At 42.5% G+C, this 27,039-nt stretch overlaps 1 protein-coding gene across 1 annotated transcript in view; it reads right to left on the bottom strand.

The window, feature by feature from the left end:
- Positions 1-913: 913 nt before the first annotated feature.
- ttc7a (tetratricopeptide repeat domain 7A) overlaps positions 914-27,039 on the bottom strand; it is a 37,904-nt gene continuing 11,778 nt past the window's right edge. Inside the window, exons 11-20 of the mRNA XM_026355718.1 lie at positions 26,609-26,713; positions 24,634-24,751; positions 24,306-24,363; positions 23,929-24,001; positions 23,657-23,817; positions 17,823-17,939; positions 17,524-17,636; positions 16,954-17,088; positions 14,593-14,795; positions 914-2,697 (exon numbers count right to left, since the gene is read on the bottom strand). Of these exons, the coding sequence (XP_026211503.1) occupies positions 2,479-2,697; positions 14,593-14,795; positions 16,954-17,088; positions 17,524-17,636; positions 17,823-17,939; positions 23,657-23,817; positions 23,929-24,001; positions 24,306-24,363; positions 24,634-24,751; positions 26,609-26,713 (1,302 nt within the window). The 3' untranslated portion in view covers positions 914-2,478. The remainder of the gene's footprint in view (positions 2,698-14,592; positions 14,796-16,953; positions 17,089-17,523; positions 17,637-17,822; positions 17,940-23,656; positions 23,818-23,928; positions 24,002-24,305; positions 24,364-24,633; positions 24,752-26,608; positions 26,714-27,039) is intronic.

Raw genomic sequence — 27,039 nt, forward strand, 5'->3', positions numbered from 1 at the left:
CTCATTGTCAGCGAGTGTGCATATTTGTGCACGTGTGAGCACACCATGTAATATTTCACTCCTTACCCACAGGGATTAGACCATTCATCTCCCGAAGGCCCCGTGTAGGTGTCACACACAGCGCTAATGAGGAGAGGACGGAACAAGGGAGCGCCAGAGAGCGAGGAGGGAAAGAGTAAAAATAGATTTTTCAGATGGCAGAAAGGAGGCCACGGTGATCGATAATTCCCGCGCGAAAATCGAACCCAGTCAATAAAGGAGGGACTTTAATACCACAAGAGATGGAAACGTGGGCGATAGTGGAGTTTTACAAAAAGGGTGAGAAATCAGGGGTTAGTCTCTGTAGCCCTGCGGAGACGGAAATGGTTAAGAAACGGAAAGGTTAGCTGAGAGCAAAGCCAGGGACTCTTCCCATAACCCCCATTAATTTACACCAGCCTGAGACATTGATTATAGCTGGCTCTTACCTCACGTGGAAACAGCAGACATCAGACTTTGTCAAGCCTGTAAAACCACACAACAGGGACATTATCCGCCTCTCGCTGTGTGTGTGTGTGTGTGTGTCTTGTCTTTGCCTGTGTGTGTGTGTTGTTCTGCAGACCAGATATCTCTCTCCGCTTCCCCAGTTACTCAAACAAGGGGGATGGCTGCTAGGCAACCAAGCCACATCACATCACATCAGGCAAGTCGGGAGAGAGCGAGAGACACAGAGCGATAGAGCCGGAGAGAGAGAGAGAGAGAGAGAGAGAGAGATCGGAGGAGGAGGAGGGAGTCTGGAGGCAGAAAACTGTGCTGGCAGTATTACATAAGCCGGCAGCCCAGTCCCACTGCTCACATTAATGTGGTTAGGCACTCGGAAGTGATGTCCATTAGTCACAAGTGACAAGGCAGGTGAAGACGCGGCGTGTAGCAGTGATTTTTAAAAGCTATTGCTGTTTATAATGGAGAACATTATGAAGAGATGAGTCAAAAACAACAGCAACAACAACAACAACACATGTTATGAGCGACTAAGTCTCCTACTGTACCGTACAAACACAATGAAGAGGATGGGGACTGATAACACCCCCAGAGAGATGGTTCAAAACAAACAAACACACATGCATGAAGATATAGATGCTATATGGAAACAAACAGACACAATCATACTTGATGTTGACATATGGAATCATAAGAGAACGCTCGTTTGAAGAAGTGAAGGTAAGGAGTGTGTGTGTGCATCAACACGATCATCAAAAATACATCAAAGGCAATAGTAAAGATGGAGTAGGAGTGTTGCTACTGTGACTGGTGAATCTATAGCTATACATTATCTGTGTATGTGCAGTTGTACATATAACACAACAACATACAGTACATTTTATATAAAGATGTAACCAGCACATCTCAGTGACATCCAGTGATCCTGATCATTCTAAATATTCTAAACATCTTTACCAGTGACTTCATAGGACATGTACATTGATACAGTGCTTCCGTTATAATAGTTCTATATTTTTCTAAACAACATTCTTTTATCTCTTCTGTTAATATCTATGTAGCTTATTAAGAATGCACACTAGAATCATTCACATTTAATAGCTTATTTTGGAGGAAAATTTGATAATAATTTAAGTCAGAAGTGATTTCCTGGTGCAAGGGGACTTTTTAAGGGAACAGCTTAGAGTCACTTTCTTGCCAGGCTGGATGATTTTATCAATCCCTTTTAAAAAGGTGGCGCTGCATGCGGTAGATTGTTGGCTTAATTTAGCATAAAACTAGCCTGGTTCTGTTCAAACGTGGAAACCACAGAAGTCTCTTAACCTCTACACAGTTGATGAATCAAAAATAATTATATTTCTTTTAAGAGGTTTGCAATTCATACAAAAGTGGTAAAATGTGCAAATATTTAGGGTTTATTTCGGGTTTTATGTGTAGATCGTTATATTAAGCTAATACATTATTTAATATTTACAAAAATATCTTAATCAATTTTGGAAATCCTACCCACAAGCACTGACTATAAACAGCGGCTGCAAAAATAATCAGCTGATACTTTTTTACAGTTTCGAACAGTCTAGAAAGTCGTATTAGAAAATGAAGATTTAAAAACAGTGTATCCTATTTCTGTACTTCTAGTCAGTCAGACAAAACCAATTATTTCTGCTTGACTTGTGCATAAACTGCAAGTTTCATTTCTTTCTCCAGCGTCTTGATTCACAGAGGTTGCATACAGCATTGTATCTTTAAGGAACAGATATCAAAGTGGTACTGAGATATCCAGTGAGGTTTTGCACGGCGGTATGTTTGCAGCACCCTGTATCAATCTTATCATTTTACACCTGGCAAGAAAGCAAACACTTCTATGATTCAACCTATTGACTTTAGGATCGTTTTTCATCCAACACTGTTTTGCACTGTAGGTGCATCAGTGTAAAGTGATCCAGCAAAAGGCCAGTTTTTAAACTCTAATCCAAACTCCACCTCATCCCAAGCTCCTCACAGCTCTCTGGGGATTATGGTGAAGGGTCGGATGGGACAACTGGCCTCCAGCTCCAGGGCTGTCAAGAAGCAGTCGGGTGCTTGGCTGGAGCCCCGAGACTGCAGGGCCTCGCCCAGGCCGCTCCATGCCTCGTGGGAAGTGCTGTGGACTTGAACTGCATCACGCAGGATCTTCTCCCCGAGGTGGACGCGCCCTGTATTGACCAGCAAACGTCCCTGGATGGACAGATGGATAAAAGGAGAAGGATAATGATGTATCATATATCATATGTGTATATGTGTATGTCGGCTTGTTAGGGTAAGTTCGATTTTCCCACCCTCACATGTAATAACTCAAAAACACATGATGGCTAAGAAGATTTTCGAAGCTCTAGCAAAGTATAGAGTTTGGAAATATAAGTATTTAAACCGATAGAGGTGTAAGTGGAGCAAAATCTTACTTTATTTCTTCCTTTTTTTCTTTTTTTATTCTTCTTATGGCTGAAATTGTCCTAAAACTGATTAGACTAACATTAAATTTAACTTCAATACCTTGTCCCAAATATCTTTTTAAAACAGTTTTCATGGTAGGATAAGATCAAGTAAGCAGATGGTGGGTTTTTACAAAAAAAAAAAAAAAATCCAAATCTTGGATTATAATGCCTGCTGTCCTGTGGACTAGTTTAGTAGGACAAAAAACAAAAAACCAAACAAAACAGCATCAACAACCATCAGGACTGCACCGTGTCTGGAGGCGTATTCAGCTGGAATTGAACAACTCGTGAGATTAGGAGCAGCGCTCTGCAGCATGTTTGGTAGTAGGACACACAGACACACTAGAGTAATGAATGTGTACTGCAGGTCAAAGGATGCATTTATATGCAAAAGGTACGTTACTGTTATACTGTAATGTTGTAGAGTGAAATCAGAAACCCAGCAACACCAAAAACAAAGCAGCTTAATCTGGAAATCTTAACCCAGAAGACAACTGTGGCCCAGAACAGATGTGCAGCCTCCTTTTTTGAATTTGTAGATTTGTATTGGAATATCACAGTTTGCCTTTGTTTTCTCTTCTTAATGAACCTGGCTAATCTCTGGATTTGTTATTAACCCGTGTGATCATCTTCACTCCAGCTTGTTGTCATGCTGGACCTATTTTTAGCAGTGTTGCTGAGTTCCCGTGTCTCCACAATGGTGTTATTATGATAAACGATCGGGAGCACAGTTAGATCTACAGCATGTGCATTGAAATGTGTCTTTGAAATAGAAATATGTATGAATAGAAATATTATATGAAGAGGTCTTTTGAAGGGGTCCTGTGACTCAGACTGGTTGAACAGCTCGGCAGGAGTGAAGCAATATTCACTAGAGTGGTACCCAAAGTTGTGAGCTGTAGTTTTCATTTAGGATCTTACTCGTTACATAACTTTTGCAGCTTTTGGCAGGGGTGTCTCCTGCACACCCATTTTCTCAGTGTGTAAATATATACTGTATTTAGGAGGCATAATTGGAGGTACTTACTGAACAGCTTGCTTAAGCACCGTTAAACACGTGAGAGTCCAAATCACCTCCAGTTCTGATCGAACCAGTAGCTAGTGTTAGCCTGCAAGCCAATTATGACATAAATGTAAATAAGACATCTTTGGAGTTTCCAGGAGTTGCATTTTGTCTCTTCCTTTGAAGCAAACTGCCCCACTCCTGACCTCCAGCCACTGTGCTGAACATGCAGCTACTGGACAAGTGCCCTCACACTTCATCAGGTTCCTGATACGAGCAAACAAACCCAACCCTAAAAGGGTTCAAGTAACAGAACAAATTTCAAGTGTGCTTATTTAGTCAGCAGCTTTGTGGGAAACACAGAAGAATGATAAAAAATTATCTTTCCACTATAGCAGGTGTGTTCCTTTACAGAACATGTTATTTTAGTATTTATTTGCAGTAGTATGTTGGGTGACTCAGGCCTTGGGTTCTGCCAGGAAGAGTGGATATTCATCTCCAAATTTCCATTACGATATGCACACAGAATAAAATGGTTGTGGCAGGATGTGTGTGTAAACACGACCGTATGTGAGAAAGAGAAGGATATTATGTCTGATTTCTGTGGTGACCATGTCAAAGGTCAGGCAGGACTCTGCGTGAGAGTATGCGTGTTCTGTCTCTTCAGAGTTCAGCTCAGTCGGGGCGCGGCGTGTCGGAGCGCCCAGCAGAAATGGGCGTCACGCAACTGACCGAGAGCATGGAGTCAAGTCTGTCTGACACACAAAAACATGCCGCGCAGGCACACACACACAAACAAGCTACAGTGTCACATGCATACTCAAGGTGACAACAGGCAGCCACTCTTCCACTGTATCATCCCCTGCCTTACTTTGACTATCTGTTACACACACAAACATGCTCACACACACACATACACATACACACACACTCACGCTGAGCTGGCCTGAGGTCAAACAGACGAGTCTTGTTATGCAGGCTCTGCTCACAAGCTCCAGATTAATTGGGCTGAAATTCTCATAGCTGTCTAGGGGCTCTGATGCAACTTTCAATAAAAGAACACACAGACACACACACACTCTCTCTCTCTCTCTTTCTCTTTCTTCTTCTCCTTTTCCTCACTGTTGCTGTGAGGAAAGCACAGAGGAAGATAGTAACTCTTGGGTACGGCAGAAACCTTTCACAGGATGTACACAGGTTTACCAGCGTGTGTGTATGCGACTATATGAGGGTGTGTGTGTGTGTGTGTGTGTGTGTGTGTGTGTATGCTTGAGGTGAATGACGTATCTCTTCCTGAAATTTTGGCTGCTAGTTTCAACATCTATGTCTTGCGCTCTTGTCTGCAGACTCACATGAGTTACATTGTTCTAATTGTTTCTCATTGTTTTTTAGCGTAAACACAGTCCAGTTCTGGGCTCACTCTTTCTTTCTCTCTCTCTCTCTCTCTCTCTCACACACACACACACACACACACACACACACACACAACACACATTCTTCCAACTGTGCCGCATGTCAGTTAAGCTGGATTCTTCTAGGTCAGCAGCTCAGTCAAAAACAGAACTGTATACACTGATACAAATGCAGGAGAGGCCGTGCAAGATAGAGACATGAAAGCACACGCACCACAACACACACGTTTCCATATAAAACACATAAAATAGTGTGACTGATGTACAGTTGCTAGAAAATGGGATCTGATCTTCATCTAAGTCAAGAGTATTAACAAATATGTTTCTTAAATAATAACACCAAAAATCTGCTCTTTCAAGCCTTTTTGAGAGCAACAATATAAACTTCATAGTGCCAGTGGAAAACCTATGTAAGCCCTTTGAATAATGCTAATTCAAGCTACTTCGACTGACAAAAATCCCACTAACTTTTTGAGTTTGCTCTGCACAAGATCAGTGTGCTTATGTGAGCCACGCCTCGTCAAAAGGAGCTTTCAGAGGATCTACGATCAAGAAATGTTGACTTGAGAAATTCACCAGTCTACAGTTAGACAAACAATCTACAAATGGAGACACTTTGGGACTGTGGCTATTCTACCAAGAAGTGGACAGTCAGTCACAATGACCCCAAGAGCACAACAAACACTCATCAATGAGGTAAAGAAGCAACCCAGAGTGACAACCAAAGATTTTTTACTGGCTAACATCTGTGTTCACCACGAAGGAAGTTGCTGCCACAGCACGATTGGCAAAATCTTTACTGGACCGATAAAACTATATTAAACTATTTTGAAAGAACAAGCAGCAATACATTTGGCGTAAAAAGGGCACTGCATATTATCATGAAAACATCATCATGATGTTTTCATGATTTGTGTCCGCTTTGCTGTATCAGGGCCTGGCCAGCCTGCAGGGATTGAGGGAAAGATTAATTCCCAGGTGAATCAAACAAAATTCTTCAGGTTGATGCGAGAATATCTTTAATTCAGCTGAAACTCTCAAGAAGTTAGGTGATGCAACAGAATGGCTTCAGAAAAACAAACTTCGCCTTCTTGAGTGACCTACTATATAGTCCAAGTCCAGACCTCAACCCAATAGAGATGAATAGGAACAACTTGAAGAGACCTACACACAAGACGTCCAAAGGATTTTTTTGCTTGTTCTAAATAAAGACATGAAACATCACTATTTTTTTTTTATATTATTATTTTGGGCACTTCATGTTTGTTAATACCTAATAATATTTGTTAATAATGATATTTGTTAGAAGATCAACATTTTATGACAAATTATTGTAGAAAACCATGAATTTATAATACTTTGTCTTGCAACTGCAGGTGTTTTCTTGAGAATGAGATGAGAAGAGTGAATCTCAATATATCTCACATCTGAGTTGATCATGGTCTGTGGTTAGCTTAGCTTAGCAGGCAAAAACCTAACAAACACCTAGCTACATTCAAAGACCTCCAAAGTTTAATCTTTACATGATTGCATTTGTGATTTATGTTAAGTTTTCTGATAAAGCAATTTGTCAGCGCAGTGTCCGTGGCTGTATATACAACTTCACAATGGTCCTTAAACTGAATACATTACAAAATCAGAACTTTGTGGATCTTGCAGTACAACATTGAGTTTTGTGACATAATTAAAGACATTATGGTTTGAAAGCACTTGGTTAAAGTCAGGGAAAGATTGTGGGCTGGCTTAACAAAGAAAATGTCACTTCACACACACTGTCTGTATTAAACAGAACCATGACCTTTCTCTAACCCTAACCAAAGTGTTTTTGCAGCCTAAACCCACCTGATTGTACTCGAGTTCGTGCTGATCTTGTCAGACTTTTTAGAAGACAGGGTTGTTTTTCCACAACAAAGATTTGGTTTACAGAGGATTGAAGAAGCAAATGGCAAAAATACGATGTTAGCAGCCAGGTAGCAAACGTATTCCCGTTTCCCCTCATCAGTCAAACTCTTTATGGAATGAAACAACGTTGTTTGCTGTCAACGAAATGTCATGAGGGAGTAAACAGGCCAGTTCAGAGAAGACAGGACAAGCTTAGCAAGATACTGTGTCAGTGATGAGTGTGTGCTACAGTAGTTATTTCACCAATAAGTCCTACAAGAAGGTGGCTAAGTCACCAAACTTAAAGACCCACACATTTTGCAGAGACGCGTGGATCAATCTCACAGTGCCCTCACTGGCTTGATAAAGTAGATGCTCTTCATGTTAATCAACTTTTTATCTACTTATTTAAACTTATAAATCCACCAATCTTAATGCTAAACTTTTCTAACTACATCCTGGGTGCAGCTTGAAATCTAACATGCAAACATGAGACTGAGATCGATGTTTGCATCTCAGTTCTGGAAAGAACAGTATCTCCCGGTGTCCACTCGACACTGAACCCCAAACTGCTTCAGCTGGTCAAGCCATGGTGGCATGGTGGCAACGCACAAGAAAAGACAGAGGGACCTGGAGAAAGATCAGACCTATGAGAGAGTGACTGAATAAATGTGTGTTCAAGAACATTTAGATCACTAGCGAGGGTTTCTGGCATCATGCTGATAAAACTGGTATCTAATGGTTTTAATTACTCCCAGCCATCTGTCTCCAGTTTTACCTCAGCTGATCCCATCAAGCTTGGCAGCATAGGTTTGTTTCTTGGTGTGCCATTAAAAACGCAAGTGAACTGAGCTGAGTGAGCCAAACTGTGCGAGTGGGCAGTGGTGTTTGCATCCATCTCTCAAGCTAATTTAAGGCAAACTTTTAAAACGCTGCAACAATGATAAATAACATTTAATTAAGTATATTTGAATCCACTACACAGAGGAAAAGGAGGAAAAAAAGCTTCCTGAATGTCACAAACACACCCAACAGAGATTTGATTATGGAATTGATTAACACTGGGGAAATGAGTTTTTGGCCTTTGTTGTCAACTGATATTTCATATTTCATACTGTGCAAAGACAAAAGAGTACATGGTGATATTCAGATGTTCCAACTACAGCTAAGTAGCCACCGCAGAGAAAAGGAATCATATTTATTAAATAATATCTTTATTACCAAAAAGTAGCCTTAAAACTTTTTATTACATCATAGTTTGCGTGTAACACATACTACCCCAAGTTTAAAGCCACCCACTGATTCCAAGTTACAGAAGCGGCTTTAAACAGATGTTATAATGTGATGACTCAAAATCCACGAGTGACAAAATGGTCAGATGGATCAGTTCCTAGTAAAAAAAATAAAATAAAAATCAGCACACAAATTAACGTCTTCTAGATGGTGTAGAGACAGCTGAACTCTAAATTTAGACTTGCAGTCTGCTGTTGTCAGCCATGCTGCCTACAGAGCTGAAGAGCTGAAGAGCTCTGTAGGCACCAGATAGCTCACCAGACATACTGGAAAATAAGAGCAATGCAATAAATTAAGTTCAGGTATGAAGTTTAGAACGTTTTAGAGGTAATTCTGTGTGTGTATAGAGTAGCTTGACTGTTTCAGATCAATCATAATGCAATATGGTGCCCAGATGGCTTGTTATGTCACCTAACAACTGTGTTGAACCTCTGTAGGCTACAATCTACTACATACGAGTACACAGTGTAACACAGTGGCCTAGTGCTCTGGCACTCAACCATCAGGGGAGCATGGACCTTAAATCCCATCAAGTTAAGTCTGGACAAACAGGGATAGATGAATTGAGTGGTGGCTGTTGTATTAACCTCAGTCACATTGACTTGTATTAACCCCTTGATGTACCACTCACATGTGTCCATCACAGAGCTACAGTCAGCAGTTGATTAGCTTATATGAGCATAGAGACTAGAAACAGGGGGGAGAGAGATGTGTGCACCTAATGGATTCTGCGTTTAGCCAAGAGAGTAAAATCGATTTCTTCATCTGGACCCTGACATCCTGTGTCCAGGTCCAGGTCCAGGTCCAAGTCCAAGTTAGTTGAGTCTGAGTCAAGTCAGAGTAAAACAACAGTCAAATTCCAAGTGAAGTCTGAGTCTGTGAGTCCACATCCAAGACTATTTAAATCAAATAGAGAATAAAACATCAAGACAAAAATGAAAAACAACATATTTTCAAGATCACTTTCATGTGTGTAATTTTGGTGATTTTAGAGCTAGTTTGTCGTTTAATACCGTATAATTTATAATGACCCACAAGCATGTGCAAGGTAGAAACACTGTAGGATCACATTACTGTAGATAGCATCTTCACTCAACACTCTCTAAAGACATGACAGCATGTAACCCCCAGCCTGAGCAGGGTGTTGTGCTTCTATTTGATGATGAAAAAGTGCAGTGTAGCCACACCAGGACCAGTCTTTTGACTTTAAAGTGAAAGTGCAACTTTATATTTCTGATATTTAAACAAGTTCCCTCAGCTTTGGTTTAAAGATGGAAGGAAGGGCATTAAACTCAGAGGGAAAAATGCTGAACTATTAAAGTATAGGGGTCCAGTGGCCAATCCAAAGACTCCAAGATGAGTCCAAGTCAGCAGAAAAATGGACGACAGCCCTTGTAAACATACAGGCTAGCATTAGTGAATCTAAGTATTAAAGTAATGTTTTGTCAGCATTGGCAATGTTGTCATTAATACTGCATGTTAAGCCTCTCCACAGAAAGTACATTTACTTTGAGGGATTTCTACTGTGTTTGAGTATTTCCATTTTCTGCTGCTTCATAATTTGAGTTCACTACATTTCTGAGACAAATGCATCCACAAGACTTTGCTGAACCCCAGTGTGAAATTCACAAACTCCACAGCAGTCAGTAGTAAGTAATTCAAGGTATTTTGTGAGAATATGTGAGGAAAAAGAAATCAGATACTCAGTATGTCTAGAGTTGATTCCTGTCATGCAAAGTACATTCTAACCTTTCTACTGAATAGGGCAGATACATAAATATGAACCAGTGTACAAGTCAACATGGCGCAAACAGACACACACACACACACGTGCATGCACGCCTGCATACAGACATCCTTAAGTGACGAGATAGCAACAGGAAGGGAAAAGAAGAAGCAGGAGGAAGAAGGAATAAAAGAAAGGGTTGATAGAGGAGCCACAGAGGAACGAAAACAGGAGGAAGAAAACAAGGCAGGAAGGGAGTATGGGCAAGTGAGAGAGCGCTAAACTGGGAACAATGAATAGAGAAAGAGAGAGAGAGGGAGATGAAGATGGAGAGAAAAAAAAGAGAGGCGTCAAAGAAAAAGGAAAAAATAAGTGAGCCCAGATGAGCCATACATAGCAACGGAGGCACCAGCCAACTCCCAGTAGTCTCTCTGTTTGCTCCCTCATTTTTTTCCTTCCTCTCTCTCCCTCTATCTCTCTCTCTCTCCGGTTATCAGAGGTCTTGCTCAATAGAATATATTTCCCTGGTTGCTAGGCAATCCCATAAAGCGGAGAGAATGAGCAAAGTGTTATAAATAATGTATTTGCATTATCTAATCAGCTGACAACCACCCCCATCCACACAGAAATGAAAAGAGCAAGTGAGGGAGAAAGAGAGAGAGAGAGAGAGATGGGGGGCATTTGATAACTGGAACGCGATTAATTCAATAAGTCCTTCAGAGTATGCATACATATGTGAAGTTGTGCATGAATATGCTTCTGTTGGAGAGCAGGAAAAGTAAAGTGTGTGTGTGTGTGTGTGTGTGTGTGTGTGTGGCTGACTCACAGCAGGCTCCACTACAGAACAGGAGGGATGAGATGTGGAGGATGCTGGGAGTGGGTCAGATTCATTTCATACCATCGCCAGAAGCAAGGCTGGGCCGTGTTTCAGGATCAGCTACTCAACAGGACACACATGCTCCCATACACACACACATACACCAGATGCCAGACATACACACACGTCAAGCAAACACTTACCATAATGAGGTTAACAGCACAGACAGACAAATGTGCAAAAGCTGACATGGCTAATACCACGAGAGACCAATGGAGGAGATGCTTAGTGGAGCCTGTGGACTGTAACAAGTAGCTATCCAATTCACATGTGCACGAATAACACACACACACACAAACACACACACACACACACACACACACACACACACACACACACACCAGACCAGAGTCCTATACTGGTTTCACTCACTACCACACCCTCATGCATCCCAAAATACTCTGAAACCAGCAGCTGACCACAGCTATGAGTCACGGTCTGATATCACTGTATCCCCCCTGCCTCCCACCCGTCCCCTGACACACATGTGGACACAGCTAGTGCTAACACGTAAAACTGCAACAAATACAGTGATGTGTGCTGAATAAGAGAAAAGGCGGCGGTGGCGTGTTCATATGAACCGCACCTCAGGGGCTGGTGAGCTTGCAGTTGTGGGTTTCCCTTACTCACATTTCCCCTTTTCATCTACTGTGGCTACTGCGGAGAAAATTACTACTACTCTCCACTCGGGTAAGCAGGCACGAAGCTTTGCAATGCTGTCCGAAACTTCCCTGTGCTGGGCCATAGATCGAGGCTTTTGAAATGCATCTGCCATGGTGGACCAGGATGTCCTGTACTCACAAGTTCAAGTAGAAGAAACAGCAGGTTTAGTAACTTTAAGGGGTAGAAAGCAGCTTTAATAACATATAATATGTTGAAATGTACATTTATCCATCTCTGATGTCACTAAGGTTAATAGTTAATGAATGCCCTACATTACTTTAAAGTGTTTCTTAAACTGTTTCAGGACACTAATATGACACACTGTAACTTAACTTAACTGAATTCAAACATTGGCTATAAAACATTACAGCTTTGTGTACAATACGTTTTGGTTCATAGCCTCCCAAAAGGTAATGTTATATGATGTGCAGTAGCAATGAGAAGAAACGACTTACAAACAGCCTCTGCAGCTGTAATTTAAAGGTGGAAGATTGAGACAGGCGGTGTGTTTTAAGAAAGGAGCGATCAATACAGTAAGAACAAAATCATTATTAAATTAAAATTAATTACATTAATTAATTACATATTATTCTATATTAGTGTCACAATTGACAAAAGGTATAAAAGCGTCATCTGGAGAATTTTTGATAAATAACTTTTTTGAATGTTGATTTTTTTTGTGGACAATACACAACTGAGCAACATCATTTTCACTTGTAATGACAATCAAGTTCTTTATATAATATATCCATAGTATGTAGGCTTACGTACAGGCTTACAGCTTACAGCTGTTTTTGTTTGATAAATAATCAAGCAGTAACCAATGTTAACTAATGGAGCTACTGGCACTGGCTGTATGGTAGATAGATCTTAGTGTCTTACAGTCATTATAAATCATGAATTCAATGAATTCAAATATTAAAGTAAGTGTTGCAATTAGGTTCTTGTTCAAGTTTGTGGGGGTGGTATGGTTGCTTGACTTACAAAACTTCTAATCTCCTCTCGATTTTCACTGAATTTCATTCAATTTCACAAGGAAAAGAAGGAGTCCAGCTTTTTTATCTGTACTCCTAATGACTAAAAACAGCTGCAAAAGCTCTTAAGGACATTCAAGGAAAGTACAGTATGTACTTTTGCAGAATAATAGCTCCAGTGTAAGAATATCAACCAAGAATATAATGAGAATTCCCCTTAAGGCACAGCAGAATAAGTGGGCCACCGGCACACAAAGTGTCCACAGCAGACACAGTATAAAAATAAATGCATGAAGCCAGTGCCACAGAGTAGCAGCAATTGTAGGTTGTACTCTGGCAGGCTGATGCAAGTCAGAAATATGGGCAGCACTCCAAATAAAATGTCCCACACATTGTCCCACTTGAGCTCATTGACAATATAAGGTGCAACCATTTGCCACACTGCTCCGCTGCATGTGTTATTTATAATTCGGGATTGAATGCAACACTATGCAGCAGCATTTTTGTCTTGCACTGGGTCTAATAGTTCCTAATACTGCTGCCTTAATCCAAGTGCATGCACACAGTTCACTCAAAAAAATGCAAAGTGCACAAACCCGGTTATGACTGCGTAAACACATGTGCACACACGCTCACACTGAGAGCACATCTGCCCTGTAAGAGACCCAGAGTAGGACACTGCCAGCTGGCTTTGTTTCAACTTTTCACCCCCTGGGATTGGTTCTCCCACAGGCCAAATATGGAAGCGATGTGTACCTCTGTCTACCCCAAGGGGACTACACTTCTACACACACCGACACACAGATACACACATCCACACCAAAGTGCACAGTAGGAGCTAAAACATTAGCCTTATGTGGTCACAAGGTGGCTAGTACTTAAGCCAAAGAGATATCAACCAGCACATCTATGGTTACTATGGAGACCACAGTGATTATATGTGCGTGTGTGTGTGAGAGTTGGATTTGAGGAATATCCCTCCCTGGTCCCTTCACCTGACAACAGAGAAATTTCAGAGATCAGGAAAGTTGTGCTTAATCCAGTGGATCATCTGCAGGTCGGACTGGGAGAAAGACTCAGCGAGGGAGTGGGTGGAAGTGGGCGAACGAGGATCTTTACAGAGTGGAAGTGAGAGAGAGAGAGGGAGAGAGAGAGAGGGAGGACTCGCTGAGATGAAAGAAATGTGGGGGAGTGAACAGGAGAGAGAGAGAAAGCGAGTTTCTGAACAGCGTTGATCATTTGTGGGTTATGGACCAAAGTTTCTATTTTCTGAAATCTGATGTTTGCCCACAACAAATTAACACGTCTAAGAATAGAACGGAGCTATAATGTGATAATTAAAACTATAATGACAGCAATCCTGACACAGCACTGCAAATGGGAAGAATCATTCCTGCCAAATAATCACATAAGAAATATATTAATCTTTTTAACATTAACATAAAGTTAGCATCTAATAACAGCTAAAAGGCTGTGTTTGAGGTTAACACAGCCTTTTTAAACAGCCATTTCAAAGAGAGTGATTTTAGATATTGATTAAACAGGCCAGCTGCCACAGATATTCTACTTGTTGAATACTTTCAAAGCTAAATAATGTTAAACGCATATATATTCTTATGTGCGTCAGTGTGTGTTAGTACATGTATGAGTCAGACTTGAGTCTGAAGCTGTCTGTAATAGTGCACAGATGGTGTAAGCATATAGTCTGTTCACTCTGCACCTTAAACAATGATTAAACAAGAAATCTAATAGACTAAATAACCACTGATTGCTGTAGTTCAGCAGTATCTAAAACTTCCACAGTCTCACCATGTTCACCAATATGCGCTCTCCTGTGGGATGGATAGCCAGGGCCTCGTCATACAGGTTTTTGGCTTCGTCCAGGTGGCCCCGGAGCTCAGCAAGGCGGCCGCGCTGCAGGAGCACTGAGTGTGAGTTGGGAAAAAGCGAGCTGGCCTCGGCTATGCAGAACTGGGCCTCCTTAAGGCGACCGTCCGCCATGAACAACTCGCCTGCAGGAGGAGAAGGACAAAGGGAAGAGGGGAGGATGGGTGAGAAAGGTGAGAGAGAATAGAGATAGGAAGTTATAGTGAATGAAAATGAGGTGAAAGGGGAAGGACAGGGAGGAGTAAGTCCAGGGGATGATTGAGGGAGCGAAATGGGGCAAAAAGAAGAAACAGCGGAAAGAGGAGGAGGAGGACAGAGAGGAAAGGGAGCAAGGGAACAGAGGGCACAGGAGTTAAGGGAAAGAAAAGAGGATATGAAAAAGATGGGAGGGAGGGAGAGCAAGGAGGAAATAATAGTTAATGATGAGAGTTCAACAGCATCATATGAAAATGTAAACTGTGCAGTGCTCAAATGCAACCACTACACACTACACACACACACACACACACACACACACAATCTCACGCACAAAGAGCACGAAGTAGAGAGTGGGAGCAGTGTAGTGCCTGAGAAGTCATGAAAGTCTTGCCTAAATATGGCCATCATGTACTGTACTAAGGCTGCCTGCCTCCTTCCTTTGCTGCTGCTGGGAAGATGAGGACAACTCCCAGAAGCACACACACACACACACACACACAAACACACACACACGCAATCACGCCTACAAGCACCACATTGTCCAATAAGACCTCGTGCACAGAGCCGGCCAGATGACTTGCCCCCGAGGCTGGAGGAGACCAGTGTGTGGACGGCTTGCTGGAGTGAAGCGCTGTCAGTCAGTCACTCTCATGAGCGAACACTGGGTCAACACCCAGACAAACCCCGAGGAAGGATCCCCTCAGCTCGAAACACTCTAACAGCCCAGAGAGATGGTGAGCTGTGCTGTGCAAATACCTCGTCTGCGCTGTCTGCTCCTGAGCTCTGTGTGAACCCATGTGTGTGTTCAGCAGCAGATGTTTTGTTTGTTTACCTGTATCTCAAAGATGCACAGATGGGAAACACATGCGTGCATGCTACCTCTGCGAGATAGAAAAAAGACCAATTTCCAAGCCCGGGGGTTCCTTTTCACAGCTTCATTTTGGGTAATAAAAGATTCAGTAAATGGTTATGTAAGAGATTTTTCTGCTCCTCACCTGAGCTCCCACAAAAAACATGCAGTGTCTGCCAGTATACAGTGTGTTTACATAGTTACAGGTAGGTGTTTGTGTGTATAAGTGTATGTGCAGCCCTTTCTTTTCCTTTGTGGCTAATGAGGATGTGAGATACAGACAGGAAGTGACCGATGAGACATGGAATGCTGGGAAGGAGAGGAGTATGACGGGCTCAGCCTTGAGTGAGGGGACACACCCCCCCACTCACTGGTCTCACCCACACCCGCTTATTTAAGCAAAAATGTAGGATTTTTCCTGTTCTCAGCAGAGAAACATCAGGGTTCAAAGGCTGGACCAGGAAAACAACCTTCAAATTACATTAGGCCCCAGGGGACGCGACCCTTTGGCCTCTCTTCCATCTGATCCTGTGCTGTAACACACTGATATGCTGGTTGCATCATTGCCGTCGCTGTATGGATTCATTCATTCCCATGCTTCATCCACTCCAGCTGAGTGGATGGATGGATGGATGAAGTGTTGTTTGTGGGAAGCGTCTCTCTACTCCTCTGCCTTCATTTCCTGCTAATGCTCTGCTCTCTTGTGATCTTCCATGTGCTTTGCAGCATATGGAAAATCACATAATGGGTGCAAGTAATAGTGCATCACCATGCATCACTGCCATTTGTCTGCAGGTAGAGCATGCACTATGTAAGGATTCAATGGAACTGAAGAGTCTCTAACATTTTCTTTATTTTCCCTTGTTTGTGAAGGCATAGCTTATAGAAAATGTGAACTGGAATTGTCTGAAAACCATGGGCATCTCTTGCATTTGGCAAATCCAGAATATTTTATTTTAGCATTTGCCAATGGTTACTCATAAAACTCAGTAACACTGAAACAGAAAACCATGGAATCTGATTACTGTCGATCATCAGTTTCCCACAAAAAGTTTCACCGTAACGTTTTCCAGCTCTTAGTCAATAAGTACGTGGGCAGAGTTTCCCTGTTCAAACTCTCACTTTTGGAGAATACACACTGTATTATTAGAGTGAATAAAGCTTCCCTGTTGACAGAAGAATCCAAAGTGAAAAACTGCATTATAGTCATGTAGTCATGTGTTTCGCTGTCGTACCAGCCTGCAGCCAAATGCGTTCCAGAGTGGCCCAGATGTAGGTGGGTCCTTGGCGACGAGTGGAGCTGATGTCCGACACCTCAGAGAGCGCCGCTTCCAGGCGAGAAACTGCAACTGACGGAGGGCTCAGCGAACCTGGCACAAGTAAAGAGAACAGATGAACCACCATGAAGAAGATTACAGACTGGTTCAGACACACTTGCCGTTAGTGTTAGTTGTAGTAATCTCTTTAAGGGTCGGTACTATCTTTGCTGTCAACTTGTTTGCAAAGAATCCTATGAGGATATTACATGTGACTGAATGGAATTTGTACAGACCCTTGATCCTGCTAGAAACACAGGTGTGAATATGAGTCACACCATAGATATTTGAACATCTGCGCCCCAAAACAGGGCTGCACACGCTTTTTATTTAAAACATGTCAAATGCTAGGGGATTAAGACTGACCTACGTATCTCATTAGTATTTTCTCAACACCAAAGAAAAATGAGGATGTTTAATTTAAAATAAACCAAATATGTACAGTGGTTGTTCCTTATTAGAAAGATTTTAACTAGCAGGAGAACAGACCAGTAGAGGTGTCCTGGAAATCAGGCAGGGTGAGATGGATGGAGGGTTTCCTGCCTCCAGGGCTGACCTCTGTTCTCTCAGCCATCGGTATACTGCTGCTGTCATCTGTCTCGCTGCAAAACACATTCACCAGTGAAGATGCGAGCAGTACAGTGCAAACATCCAGAAAACAAATGTTAAATATGGTGTGAAAGTATCAGCAGAATTTAATAGAGAAACAATTCTTGAAATTGTTGCATTGTTTCGAATGCAACAAATTCTACAGCGCCCGATAAGCAAAAGTGCACTGGCACGGTCACCTTGAGCGGCTGACATCGTAGCGGCTTTGCCAGTGTTGCAACATGTCTTCACAGGTCTGCAGGGCCACAGCCGGGCCCAACAGGGCCTCTTCAAGCTTCACCTTTGTGAAGAGTAAACTGGAACACAAACAACATGTTTGTTTAATGTCACGGTGCTTTTTTTATTTTTATGTTTTATTGCCACATCATGTTCATATGTACCCTTATCATAAAGTAAAGTGGACCAAAACAGTGTGTGTGTTGTTGTACCCATATGGAAACTAATCTGTAAAGCTGAACAAAACCTGCCAAACCTGGAGCCAAACCTGCTTTTATTGTGACTGATCACATTAGCTTAGAACTCACAACATGAAATCCAGATTAAAGACATCCAGTACTTTTAACCACTACTGGAGAACTGGATCTCTGCAGACTGCTCCTAATAGCTGAAAGTATCCCAGTTGCTTATTTTGTTATAAAAAATAAAGAAGAATATAAGCGTGCATACATGTACACAGTCATGTGCTTGTGTAGGTGTTCAGGCTTCTGTTAGCTACATTGGACACATCAACGTTTCACAGATGCATGTGGATTGAGTCACACATAGATCGACAGAGAGAGGGGGTAAAGACATTCACCAACTCCATGCTGCGTGTGTAAGTGTGCATGTGTGTAATGGCCATGTGTGCGCCGCAGTAGACGTTGATGAGGAAAGGCCATAAAATGTTTCCGCTCAGCCCTTTTAGTTGAAGACAACTGGTTAAGTGATGTGGGAGTCTCTGATGTGTGTGTATGTGTGTGTGTGTGGTAATTGCCAGAAGGGGCTCTCAGAGGATGCAGTCTGTCATGGGCATCACTCATCCATGAGTGTGAGGCAAGAGAAAGAGAGAGAGAGACAGACACTGTGGCGTTTGCCACATCTGACGCCCGCCTGCCTAGCTTTTCACTGCCTCCCTGTTTTTCAAGGCTCCTCCAATTACTCTGTACTATCCTGTCAGATGGTGATGGGTGGGGGTGGGGGTGGGGGTGGGGGGAGCTGGAGAAAGGGAAGGACTCATGTCAGGGGAGAAAACTCTTGTTGAAATGTGCCTCGTTACTGACTCATGGGTCAATGGACGATTGGGTGCGTGTGTGTGTGCGCGTGTGTGCGGCGGGTGTGAGGAGAAGATGGAAAAAGAAAAAAAAAATGACATTGTATGTGTGTGTGGGAGGAAAGATGTTGGATTTTCTGATGTGCGGATGACAAGTGCTCCTGAGGGACGTTGTGTTAAGGATACGCCTGCCAGTAGGGGTCCACCAGAGTGTGTGTGTGTGTGTATGTCTCTAGGCTCCCCATTACCACCGTGGCAAAGCGTTTAGAAGCACTGTGATGGTGCAAGCCCATTCTAATGTTGAAATATGACAAGGTGCATGTGTGTGGGGGGGTTACGGTTTATGAGCTGTATAAACAACTGACTTGTCACGGACTTGTGTTTTTAATGTTTTTATTCGTACTGTATGATAAACCAATAAAAGTAAATTTGCCATAAACTCACATTAAGTTTAATGAGCCTCCATTATTGTTTTAACTTGTCTCTTTCCATCGTGAATACTGCTGTCCTCTACAAATTGTCTTTTACAACGCGTCAAGCCACATCATTTGTTAATCACTTCCTCCGAAGTTTCACATTAAAAGTCAAATGTTAAAAACAAGAGGTTGTCAGCAGACTGAAATGCACATTTTCTTTGAGTTGCAGGTTTTCTTGTTTTCAATTTTTTTTTTAAGTGGTCAGGGATGTTTATCACATACAGCATATCCTGTACTGTCTTCAGTTCTATCTTTGAGACACAGCATTGTTTATGCGAATAGTAAATTGTTTGAATATTGCTGCTGTGTGCGATCTTGTATCACATGATTTCCTTTTCGTAAGTGGGCCCATCATTTTTGGATTGTATACTGTAGCTTTGCGACATGTAAAACATAAGTGACAAAAACCTTATAGGTGGAATCACTACTTTAATAATGTTTTCAGGTAAACTTCCTAATTTAAATTGCTGGTAACTCTACCACAGCTTAGACTATAGTGCACACAACCCACCCTCTTTACTTTAAGTTTAAAAGAAAAGGAAGGGGATTGCAAGATCAAGAAAAATAGTTCTATAAAAAAAAGGAAAAAACACCAATAAAGGTCATTCACATTTTAAATTATTCTTCCTGTACAGTCTTTAGTCTGCCATGAGTACATGGCTTTTGTTTCCTATAGAAATCTCCAACTGAATCTTTTCCACCTTGTTTTTCACCACTTGATCACACTCTAGTGTTGTCCTCGTCGCACCAGAAAAAGCAGATTTCATCAGGATTACAGCAATCGAAACCACACATCAGATTACAAAGGCTGTCATTTCCAGCCTCCTGGCACGGAGCCTGGTGTGCAAAGCGAGGTGTTTGAGGGCGAATGGCAGCGAGCGGTGTAGCTCAGCGTAAATGATCAGTGGTGGCCAGGTAAGAGTGGTGGGCGCCAGCGTAACTCCGTATAAAAATAGATAATAATGTTCCCTTGAAAAAAGTCGTACATCTACAGTATTACTCATTCTGCACTCCCACAGATCAGAGTGTGTGTATTCTCTACAGGCACACAAGTACATACAGAGTCATAATGTGCACACACACACACACTTTATCACACTGTGCAGACGTGCTTACATTGTGTACCAGAGCATAAGCCAGGCATGCAACAGCAAGCTAATACACACACTTATACAGATGCACACAAATGTCACACTTATGTTGCAACATCCCATTAGACGAATGCAGAATCCCAGAATCAAAGGCTGGAATTAATCATTCTCTTTAGTACAAACTGAAAGACCATGATCACTCTCTCTCTCTCTCTCTCTCTGTGTCTCTTTTTCTCACTCGCACACACTCACACAACCACCCCTCACCTCCCCACCCCCCTGTCCATCTCTCGCCTCAGCTCTCTCAATCTGTAACAGCATCCCATTTCACATTGAAATGCATGCCTGTTTACTGGGTGATTAAAATTTCAAAGAAAAAGGGAGAAGTGGAGACGGAGAGATAAAACAGATGAGACGCAAGTAGAGGAAAAAAAAGGAGGGTGAGAAGGAAAGAGAGAAAGAAAGAGATGGAGAAAGAGAGAAAGACAGAAGCCGGGGGTTGAGGATGCGGGAGAAAACGGGAAGAAGGAGAAATTCGGTATGCTACAGTGAGCTGACAGTTTGTTGTGGTGCAGAGAGGCAGTGGCTAACGAGAATCACACACAGTCATGCACACAGGCAAACACATGCATGTGCAACCTCACAATCTTGTGCACATGTACAAGATTCACCACCACAACACACAAAGACACACACATGCACACACGCGCGCACACACACACACACACACACACACACAAGTGTCGCGGAATGCCCAGCACCATGCACGCTGCAAGCTTTGATGTGTGATGCTTGCTCACACATCTAAGGCACATGATATTCAATGAGCTTGTTATTGAGAACACACCTCCTTTGACCCTCTCTCTCCAGGTAGAGTTGTGCCTACTACTTTTTATGCACATTTAACAATTTGTGTATAAAAAAATGAGTGGAAAAAAGTAAAAAATCTTAAACTATGACAAAAAAAAAAAAATGATTGAGTGTATTGATAAGGGCAATGGAAATTATGATTATTATTATGATGTTATTTATGACATACTGTACATGCAGCATTCTAGCCTGTAAGGGGGCCCATGCCCCGTCCACCACAACATTAAAACCACCATTTATTATAGTGTTTGTTTTGATAGTAAAGCAAGTTTATAATTCTGTTTTGGTTTATTTCAACTTCTGATGTTTAAAGCTGCAATCAGTACTAATAGCTAATGCGTTAGCAAACATTAGCAATCAGCAAACACTAACTTAAATATGTGTCTATGGGCAGCAGATAATACATCCTACCCATGAAAGAAAAATATGTCTGTCGGTTCATGTCTGTTCTTATCTTCACTATTGACATGCAAGTTTGTTTATCAAGTATTAAATATTACACACATAGTGTAAAATTTATCAGAGGTTTGTTCAATAAAAAGAACTGCCTGCTGCTAATGGAGACATTTAAAGACACAGTATGTGACTTTTCTCAAGTATTTAATATATTTAATAAGTAAGAAATACGCTCCAAAGCTTATGTTATTGTGGGGAAGTGCTGCTAGGGTTTTAAACAGTTAAATTAAACATTAAACAGTCTGGCAGCAGTGCTGAGATAGTCTTTCCAAAAGGCTTTTAAGTGAGGCTCACTCTTTTAACCAATCAGAGAATTTCAATCATTTCTGTTTGTGTAATACTTGAAAGCCTCGGCAAAGTGTAGTGTAATGTAGCTGAAAAATCACAATTATCATTCTGTGTGCATTCAAGTATCTTCGTCACTACAAGAGACATCTTTCAAATTACGCAGTGCAGCTTTAAGTGATTCTTCAAAACCATATTGTTCTCTCTGACTTGAGATGTTATATTTCAATGTAGTGTGTGTTTATGCACTGTGTATGATGTTTCAGTGAGACTTACACTTACACAATTATCCTGGACACAATAACATAGCAACTGACTACATAATGGATTTGTAGGTAATAATTCATCAACATTTGAATTCAGCTGTTCCAGTCAACAAACTAAACACAGATAGATTTATGTCTCTCTTTCTCTCTGATTCACTGTCTCTCTATCGCTCCATATCAACAGTTTGGGAATAACAACTGATGCTGTCTGCTCTACCCATATGACCTCATGGTTACCGAGGCAATGGGGATTCCTGGCGCAGAGAGCAATATGATTGGCTGAGCCCGGAAAAGAGCTCTTAAATGGGTCAAAGCAGTCAAGTGTCTCTACGGAGGAGGTGTGTGTGTCTAAGTGTGTGATTGTAGACAGAGAGAACAGATTTCAATCTTCCTATTGTACATACAGTACTGATCAGTAAAGCTTGTGTAATTATAAAACCATCATCCTCCCTGCATCCACCCACTCTGTCGCTGTGTTTTCTCCTTTCTGCCAGGCTCTTACATCCTTCCTTCCCGTTGCTGTTTCATCATTTTTCTTGTTTTTCTGCATTTCCTTTCTGTTTTTCTCTCCCCTGATACACGGATGTACCCCAGCTGCCTGTGCTGGGACCGTGGAGGTCAACACTGACCCCAAATGGTAGCATTATGAAATGCTTTACTGGGCTTTGGAATGGAGAGGAAACACATCAGAAAGATGATGCAACAAGCTTCCATATCATTAGTGTGAAATAACTGGTGTGGAGAGTTAATGTCTGCCCCTGATACAAGCATCTTTTTCCACAGCTAATAAGATGTTTTAAGTGTTTATGTTTGAATGAATGGGACCTTGAACCTTGGTCAGGTATGCGTCTGGACAAAGGTGACATTTTGGATGCATGAGTAGAGACACCCCTAAATTCCTGCCTGAAAATGAGCAGAATGAATTTTTTACATGTTTTAACTTACTTGAAAGACAGAGTAGTTTCTGTCACAGGTTGTCTCAATCAGGACACCAGCACCACTGCTCGGGTCAGAAGTACAGTGTTAAAAGAGGCATGTGTTCCGCAATGCAGGCCTCCACTGGCACATCTAAATAAGGTGTTAAGTGTGTGTGTGTGTGTGTGTGTTTGGCCTCCAGCACAGTGGAGCTAAGACACCCTATCCTTACAGAGAGGACTAGAGTTAGGACAGAGCCTTGCTGCATCACTCACACTCACGAAACTACTTTTACACAAACTCACACACTGACGTGTGATCACAACACAAAGTCTGAAATGTTCTGCGTCTGATTTTCCTCAGTTCACCATTTTCTGTTGAGTGTGACTAAGTGGGCTGGCTCACTTGAAGTTGTCGGGGTGCTGGCTGAGGGCCAGGCCCAGGGTGTCCAGGGCATGACGGTGGTGTTTCTGGGCGCTGAGCAGCAGGGTCAGCAGGTGGAGGGCGTGTAAGTCGTCGCTGCGCAGAGATAAAGCTGCCTGCAGGGGCTCCATGGCTGCAGAGACCTGCCAGACATGCACAACTTATAATGTGTAATGTTTTCTAGCATAAAAGCAAATATCTGTTTTCAATTACCCCAACATGTACAGTAATACCTATTGTTTGTTTTGTCTTACTTGCCGTACTAGTGCCAGCTCCAGAGCCAGGTACATGGCAATCTCAGCATCCTGGGGGTCTAATGAATGAGCCCTGTAAAGAGATAGATGTGTGTTTATGTTTATACAGCAAAGGTTATAACGCTGGGAGATAGACTTTCTTCATCACAGCATTTGTGAGGCTCTTCTTCGACATAGCCCTGATCTGAGCTAAATGCTAACTTTAGCATCCTAACATAATAAACATAATGATGTTCCACACAGTAGTTAGATGGATTGCTAGCATGGCTAAAAACTAAAAAAGGTACACACTGCATACTGAATGTGTGATGTGAGCAGAATTACAACTGATCAACAGCAAACCCTATGGTGTAAATAATAGAAGAAGTGGGACCTACTTGCTCAGCGCTTGCAGTGCTTTTTTGTTGAATTCATTCCGATCTGCTTTCAGAGTGGCTGCAAAGAGTAAAAGGTCGGGTTTATTGGAGGGAGGGAATTATTGTGAAAATGTTGAACTTATCCCTTTAAGATAAAGGCGACCAACTACTGTAGTAGTAACACTTTGGATGTACCACTCTTCCTTCACTCCTCCTAAGTGGTTTTGTGTCCTCTTGCTTGTCAGGGAAATAATAAACACAGACGCTTTTATGCATTTGAACAAATGGCTCATGCTGTTGATTTTCTGGTGGTGACAGTCACAGTAAGGTGTGTGTACCCGTACCGTACCTTCAGAGGCCTGTAGACTGCAGCTGAGTCCCAGAGATAGGTAAGCCCTAGGCAGAAATTCTCCGGCTTCCTCCCCCATGCACACCACAGTCTGGGACAGAGCCTCCGCTTCATCAAACTGGACACACACATACACTGGTTTAGTGTCTGTGGGATAGTTTAGTTGGATATGAGGCATTAAAGTGCTGAATTAAACTGAATTATTCTGCTATCACACAAACCCAGCCAAACTAATAATCTCTAATATGAAACAAAACCAATAAATGACTGACAGGCCAGGCCTGTGTAACACTGAAAGGCAGATGTTGCTGAGGTGCAGCAGGAAATGGAGGAGTGATGGCTGAGTTTACTCCGAATAGATTCAGCTGAAGGACAACACAGACTTTGCTGAAGGACACACGCCTACACACACACACAGAAGCTTGCCCCCACACGCAGCAGTAGCCTGCAGACGGTGTGTGTGTGTGTGTGTGCCTGAGCCACACCGGGGTGCTCTGAGCTGAGGAGAAAGTGTGTCACTTTGTGTGAGGTATGCCAGGTGGGTAGGTGGGCGTGGGGGGAGGTGGTGGTGGTGGTGGTGGTGGGGTAATGCCTTTGACAGCACGCCAGCGCAACAGCAAGCCAACTGCTCCGACACCCTCCCTCCCTCCCTCTCCTGCTCCCGTCCTCTGTTCTTTCTCTGAATCAAGTCCTTGTGAGTTCAAAGCTAAGTCGTTTGAACACGCAGCCCGTCCACGCTCACTTGAGGAGGATTACGTTGTTTTTTTTCTTTGCACCCTTGAAGGGCATGAGAGAAGAACGTACGGCTGGTGTCGAGTCAAAGACGACTCTTGAGGAATTCAGAGAAGCGGCTTCGCGTTCTGATCACCGGTCGTGCAGTTTGTGGTGATGTCATGCGTTTTAACGGGGTTAATTTGTCCCACGGGCTGTTTCTGTTCCATATACTGGACATGTGGAGCAGAACTACGAAGAGCTAGAAAAAGAAGAAGAAATTCTTATGGTTTGGTGTGTTGGATAGTGGCCCGATGCAATGAGCAAAGAAAATGTTGCTGGCTAGATAACAGTCCAGACTGTTCAGTGGAGCTGATGGGAGATAATTGTGGCCTATTTATGTAATGTCCCACTGCACTATGGCCATAGTGTCCCATTGTGATTAAGGCTGTAAGCTCCTTAGTGTCGCCTGCCATGATCTCCAGCCACTGACAGATGTGCTCTCTCCATTCGCCCGTTAGTTCCCCTTTTCTAATCTCTGACCCCTTTCTCTGCTCTCTCTCTGTCTAATTCACCCTCACGCATTCTCTCTCTCTCTCTCTCTCCCTCTGATGATGTGACTTTCTCCCCTCCTGCCCAGATCACGAACAGCGGGACCATCCAAGGTATCTAACGGTGAAGTGTATCTGCACTGAGTGACCCCAGTGTCAATCCCAAAACATTAGTGACACGATGCTGCGTGTGGACTACATGTACACACACGCCACTTTCCCAAACGTGCGTCCACACATCATTCGTCACTCATGCTGTAAACCTCCAGTGAGTGCCCTGCAGAATGCTGTGACACAACTTCACCTTTCAATGAACATGCATGGATTACAGAAATGATTGTCCGTTTACACGCAGCTTTGTGATGCGTCATTAGATCCAGATGGAGAATGGATTGTTGCTTTATGATCCATACTGATTAGAAAGCACAATGACAATGTTGCCAATCTTATTGTTTGTAATCCCTGAAGAAAAGTCACTCACTTTTATTCTCTAGTCACAGGCTGCATGTCATTGAGTCGTGCACATTGACACTGAGAGATTTCATGTCCCAGACAGAGTTAGGAGTTAAACTAGGATCATCAAAGATCCTTAGATCCTTAGTTCGTTCTCACATGTGTGTGCATGATTCGGGATCTCACCCCTTGACCCTCACCTGTGTGTGTGTGCATGTTATTATATGCAAGTTTATGTAGGCGTGTTTGTGTGTATTCACCCAGTGCAGTTGACCAATGCAGACTTTAGCAGCCAACAGTGGCAATGAAGGATCCTCTGGTCTCATCCTGGCACATTCTTTAAACACAGACACAGCACCGACCCCCTGGAATACATACACCCACACACACACACACACACACCCACACACACACACACACACACACACACACACACACACACACACACACAAGCAAATGTCAGTGACAAATTGTGATAAATGTGCGCACAGAGGCCAGTTGTCGTGCAGCCTCAGATGACATGGTTCGCTTTTAAGCGAGTCTATCAAACACACATCAACTGTCCTTACACAGCCCTAATAGACCCATTTAGACATGCAGTCACTTAATACATGTAGGTCAATCATTAATGGACCACATGCACACGAACATGTGCTCACACACATTCACACACACACACACACACACACAC

The sequence above is a fragment of the Anabas testudineus genome, chromosome 15 (assembly GCF_900324465.2).
Source record: "Anabas testudineus chromosome 15, fAnaTes1.2, whole genome shotgun sequence".
Classification (NCBI taxonomy): Eukaryota; Metazoa; Chordata; class Actinopteri; order Anabantiformes; family Anabantidae; genus Anabas; species Anabas testudineus.